The 6,000-nt window shown below is 35.7% G+C and overlaps 1 protein-coding gene across 1 annotated transcript in view; it reads left to right on the top strand.

Annotated features, from left to right (window-relative positions):
- The first annotated feature begins 1,706 nt into the window (after positions 1 to 1,706).
- The window catches only part of CTSS (cathepsin S), a 32,497-nt gene continuing 28,203 nt past the window's right edge, over positions 1,707 to 6,000 (top strand). Inside the window, exons 1-2 of the mRNA XM_079107727.1 lie at positions 1,707 to 1,865; positions 3,641 to 3,767. Coding sequence (XP_078963853.1) covers positions 3,642 to 3,767 — 126 coding nt within the window. The 5' untranslated portion in view covers positions 1,707 to 1,865; position 3,641. The remainder of the gene's footprint in view (positions 1,866 to 3,640; positions 3,768 to 6,000) is intronic.

Here is a 6,000-nt window from a genome sequence, read left to right as displayed (position 1 = left end):
CATATGCATATTTGTATTTTTTAATGGAAAGAAGAATATTTTAAAGGTTATCAAAGGAGAAAGGGAAAGGTGCAGAGAGGATGGAAATACAGATAAAACTTCTTTGAATATACCTTATTTTGCTGATTTTTATTAAGGTCTATATAAATGTCTTACAAAATTATAAAATTAATGCTGGGCGCGGTGGCGCATGCCTATAATCCCAGTGGCTAGGGAGCCTAAGGCTGGAGGATCACAAATTCGAGATCAATCACAGCAATTTATCTAGGCTCTAAGCAACTCAGTGAGACCCTGTCTTAAAATAAAAAAAAAATAAAAAGGGCTGGGGATGTAGCTCAGTGGTTGAGCATTCCTGGATTCCAACCCTGTACCAAAAACCAAAAAATAAAATAATAAAATAAAGTTACAACATGTAAAAGAATTCCTAAAAATCCAAAATAAAAAGGAAACAAAATGACCTGTGTATAGAGGTGTGGCATAAATGTACAAGAAACTATTCTAAGTGACTTTAAAGCATAGTTATTGACTTACATCCTTAATGGGATATAGAATCTGAAAATTGTTCTCAGTAATTTTATTGATGGCAGCTTTGTTATTGTTATTCTGAAATATTACAGGATAAATTGAGTGCTTTGTTGGTATCTTAGAGAACTGAGATATTTACCATGTTTCAAAAGAGAGACAGCTGGGTGTGGTGGCTCACACCTGTAATGCAAGCAATTTGGGAGGCAGAGGCAGGAAATTTGTTCCAAATCAGTCTCAGCAATTTAGCAAGGCCCTATGCAACTTAGTGAGACCCAGTCTCAAAATAAAAAATAAAAAGTCCGGGGATATAGCTCTGTGATTTACTGACCGTGGGTTCAATTCCAGGTACAAAAGAAAAAAAAAAAAAAAAAGAAAAGAAAGAAAGAAAGAACAGAAAAGAAAAGAATTTGTTGTTCATTTATTTTAGATCTGATAATGTTATTGTGATTAAATTTAATAGTCTTTAACTGTTAGAGGCTCTGGGGAATGTAGCTCAGTTAAAGAGTACTTGCCTATCATGTTTGAGGCTCTTTGAAAAACAAAATTAACCTTTAGAGACACACATGTATGAGAACATTCACATATGAAATGATATGGTATCTAGGATTTATTTCAAAATAATCTGAATAGAGTATAAATAAATATAAATTGTCATGTATTGATAATTATTGAAATAAAATATGGTTTCATGGAGGTTCATTATGCCATTATCTCTACTTTTACATATGCTTACATTTTTCCATAATAAAATATCTTTAAAAGAAAAATCTAGATGGCCACAAACATGAAAATGTCTACTACAAATGAGAAGATTCAATACTGTGATTATGTTCAGACTTCTCAAACATATTACTTGTCAGAATTTTTCAGGGAACTTGGTAACGGATTCAAAAATTCATGTGGAAAAGTTGACATGAACAAAAAATAAAGGGTAAATTTGTACTGCTTTTCTTACTTTACTGAGTTTTGTTTTATTGACCTCCTTTATTGGGGCTCATTTTTTTTTGTAGTGCTGGGGATTGAACCCAGGCCCTTATGCTCCCAAGGTAAGCATTCTACCAACTGAGCTATATCCCCAGCCTCAGGCTCTTCTTGATAGCTTTCTTCCCATTTTGTTCCCAAGACCATAGGGAGCAGGCTAGAGGTAGTTGATCTTATAAGATTTTTTAAATGAAACTGAAATCAAAGTTTACTTCCTCAGTGTGGATGTATCATGTGACAAGTTCCAATTTCTGTTTAAAGTCAATTAACTGAAGTCTCCTTGCTACCTTTGAAATCTCTGGAGCAATCACATCAATTCAAGAATTCTTACTATTGGGAGCACCTGCTGATTCTATCAGGTATGTAGTCTGTTCTTTTTCTCCCATTTGGTCTTTGAACACTCCCGTTTATGTTTTTAGTTTGCTCTTTAGTTTGCTCTGCCTGATTTTAAATCTTTGGTTTCAGGAAGTAAACTAAAAAACCATGTTGCTCAGCCTCTGGTCTTTCTGGATGTAAAATAATCTGGTTTTGAAGTTAATATTTGCTTGGACATCCAAGCTTGAATCTAAAACCTAGTTTTCTTTGTGTAATAAAATTTGAAGGTTCACGTGGTTAAAATTCCAACTGTTTTGAATTTAAAAAGAAAAGAAATAAAGTAGAATCCAGTTTGAGGCAGTTAATCACTGAATTTGTTAAAGTTCTTTGAATTAAATACAGTAATAGTGTTTTAAAGAGTACATAATTACTTCTTTGAAATAGATATTTGATTGTTGAAAAAGTTAAAAAAGGAAAATGCCCTGAGGATGTGAAACCAATAGATGGGAGAGCTCTTTTAACTATCTCTAAAGGTTTTGAGTATTTTGTTTACTTATTTATTTAGCTACCAAGGATTGAACCTAGGGGTGCTCAAACACTGGCCACATCCCCAGTCTTTTTTTGTGGGGGGGTTATGGGGGCTGTTGAATTCAGGACACTGGACCACTGAGCCACATCCCCAGCACTATTCTGTATTTTATTTAGATACAGGGTCTCACTGAGTTGCTTAGGTCCTCATTTTTGCTAAGGCTGGCTTTGAACTCATGATCCTCCTGCCTCAGCCTCCTGAGCCTCTGGGATTACAGGTGACTGCACCCAGTCATTCCCAGTCTTTTTAATATTTTATTTAGAGACAGGGTCTCACTAAGTTGCTTAGGGCCTCACTAAGTTGCTGAGGCTGGCTTTGAACTTGGTGATCCTCCTGCCTGACTTATTTAATTAAATGTATTTTTAACTGATACTAAAAACATACAAGTTGTACACATTAATGGTATACCATCTGAAGTTTTGATACAGATATACACTGGGTTGGGTTGTGGATATTTAAATAGAGAAGTTAAGATGAGCTCATGTATTCAAAAATTTAGAAGATAAATTAATTTTTTGAGGTGTAGCCTTTTTTTTTTTTTTCCTTGTTGCGCTGGGGATCTAATCAGAGCCTTGAACATGCTTGGCAGCTAGGCAGGCACTCTATTACTGAGCTACACACACAGCCCTTATCCTCTTCTTTTTGTTTTGCTTTTCTGTTTGGTTCTTTCGTGTTTGGTACCAGGAATCTAACCCAGGGGTACTTAAGAGCCACATCCCCTGCTCTTTTTTATAATTTATTTAGAGGCAAGGTCTCTTTGGGTTGCTTAGGGCCTCACTAAGTTGCTGAAGCTGGCTTTGAATTTGTAATCCTCCTGCCTCAGCCTCCTGAGCTGCTGGGATCATAGGCGTGCACCACTGTGTTCAGCCCTTATCCTCCTCTTAAGCATGATTTTTTATCTGTTTTGGAAAGGAAGAGAAAAATTTTGTCTTGATTAGTTTTGTTGGGAAATCCTAAAAATTCCCTGCTTTTTAACCCCTAAGTGTGTTTGGTTTATCAGATATTGGGGAATTTCTGAGAATCACTTTTTAAAGTGCAACTAAGCATTTGAACTAGTATTTCAGACATAATTCTACATGTATTCCTTCTGACTGTATACTGCAGGAAGTTGCCTGTATAATTTTGATTTATATGAGTGTGTTCCTTTGGTAGACTCTGCATTGCTATTTTCTGTTTTGAAAATATATGGTCACAACATATGTAGCTAACACAGAGGCTTCCCTTAAACAGAATGAAATGGCTGGTTTGTTTGACCCTGGTGTATGCCTCTGCAATGGCACAGCTGCATAAAGATCCTGCCCTGGATCACCACTGGGATCTCTGGAAGAAAACTTATGGCAAACAATACAAAGAAAAGGTAGATGGGATTGTCATTTGAGCAAAATGCTTTTATACAAGTATCCCATTTTCTCCCTTTCAAAGTTATGTTCTTTACAAACCATGTTTCCCATAAATATTATGCAATTACTTCTTGCCAGATACTCTTTTTGGTAGTATACAGCAGGAACCAAACTGAAATTTCTGTTATTATGGAGCTTATATTATAGTGGGAGAGACAAGAAATAAGTAAATAAACAAGCAGATATATGGTATGTTACATGGTGATAAGTGCAGAGAGAAAAATAAAGCAAGGCATGGGGGATTTGAAGGGAACTTGGGTGGTGACAGTGATATGTGTTTAGGATGGTGAGGGAAATCCTCACAAATAACGTGATATAGAAGCCAGGGAGCAAGCAAAATAGATATTGGAGTGAAGGTTTCAAGTCATGGGAAAATAAATGCAAAGTTCTGAGGAAGAAGTATGTTTGGTATGTTTGAGGAACAAAAAGTTCTAAAAACTGCAATTACCCAGTTTCTGGCACTTAGAATTGCTAGTAAATGTTTCCTAACTCTCACTTCCCACTTTGTACTTTTGTTTACATTTCAAAGCATATTTGTTGATTTATTTTAGAATCTTAGTTGTATTGCTTCAAATAACTAAGTCCTATAAATATGCAACATTTCTGTAAGTTAGGATATTTATTTGATGTATTGCTTTGTATAAAAATGATACTCTTAGTAGGTCATGCATTCTAAGTTCTCTTTTTACTTTTTCATTTACTGTTTTTTCCTGCATTTTTAATGGGTGCATTATATGTGTATATAATGGTGGGATTTGTTGTTACATATTTGTACATGCCCATAATATGACAATATAATTTGGCCAATATCACTCTCCTACATTTCCCCCTCCCTCCTTTTATTCATTTACTATTAACAAATGATGATATTTATGTTTTACAATGTGGTGTTATGATACTTGTATACATTGTAGAATGATTAAATCATGCTATTTAAAATATCCCTCATCTCATGTACTTATCTCCTTTATGGTAAGAATATTTGAAGATCTACTTTTAGCAGTTTTGAAATATATAATATCTTATCATAGTTATCATGCTGTGCATGAGATCACTAGAATTTATTCCCCCTGTCTAACTGAACTTTGTATCCTTTGACCATATGAATTTTTAGGACTGCTTTTTTATTTCTGTGAAGAGTGACACTGGAATTTGGTAAGAACTGCTACCTCTAGATTGATATCTCTAGATTCTTCTGAGTAGTATGAATATTCAAATAATATAATTCTTCCAACCCATGAATATATCGTCTTTCCTTTATCTGTTACCCTCAGGTTTTTTTTTTGTTTTTTTTTGCGGTGCTGGGGATTGAACTCAGGACCTTGTACTTGCAAGGCAAGCACTCTACCAACTGAGCTATCTCCCCAGCCCCACCCTCAGTTTTCTTTAATCAATGTTTTTATAGATTTCAGTAGAGATGGCCCTCCATAGCCAAAGGTTTTATGTCCACAGATTCAAACAAACTTAAATAAAAAATATTTTTTAAAATTTCATCTACCATGAATATATGCAAACATTCCCCCATTATCATTATTCTCTGAATATCACAGTAAAACATTTACGTAGCATTTAAATTTTATTAGGAATTATAAGTAATCTAAAGGTGACAAACTGAGCATCTCAGGAGGCTGAGGCAGGAGGATTCCAAGTTTGAGGACCACCTCAGCAATTTCGTGAGGCCCTGAGCAACTTAGAGAGACACTGTCAGAAAATCAAAAATAAAAAGGAGTGGGGATATAGCCCAGTGGTAAAGTGCGCACATGTGGGGGCTGGAGGAGGGAGGGAGGGAGGGAGAGAGAGAGAGAGAGGAAGGAAAGAAGGAAGGAAGGTAGGAAGGAGACAACAACAAAAACATGTGCCAAATGAGACGGAGCTGCATCCAGACTTACTGCCTAAAATCAGTTCTGGCCTTGGGTTTACCCTACTCAATGAAATGAGGCATAACAGGTATTACTGACCGCTTACTAGGACTATAGCTTATTCTGGCTTTGGTGATGGTGAAGGATGTCACCTATTCTAGGAAGTACATTGTATATTGTATTTTATGCATATTTTATTCTATGTATGTGAATCTCCTGGAGGCCAGGAAAACCAATAGTCAGCTTATCAATTCACTCTGGATAAAATTAAAATAATAGAACTAGGGCTGGGGATGTAACTACCTAACATGCATGAGGCCCTGGGTTCAAC

The sequence above is a fragment of the Sciurus vulgaris genome (genome assembly GCF_902686455.1).
Source record: "Sciurus vulgaris genome assembly, chromosome: 1".
In the NCBI taxonomy this organism is placed as follows: domain Eukaryota; kingdom Metazoa; phylum Chordata; class Mammalia; order Rodentia; family Sciuridae; genus Sciurus; species Sciurus vulgaris.
The sequence above is the reverse complement of the archived record's forward strand: the minus strand, read 5'-3'. Positions and strand labels throughout refer to the sequence as shown.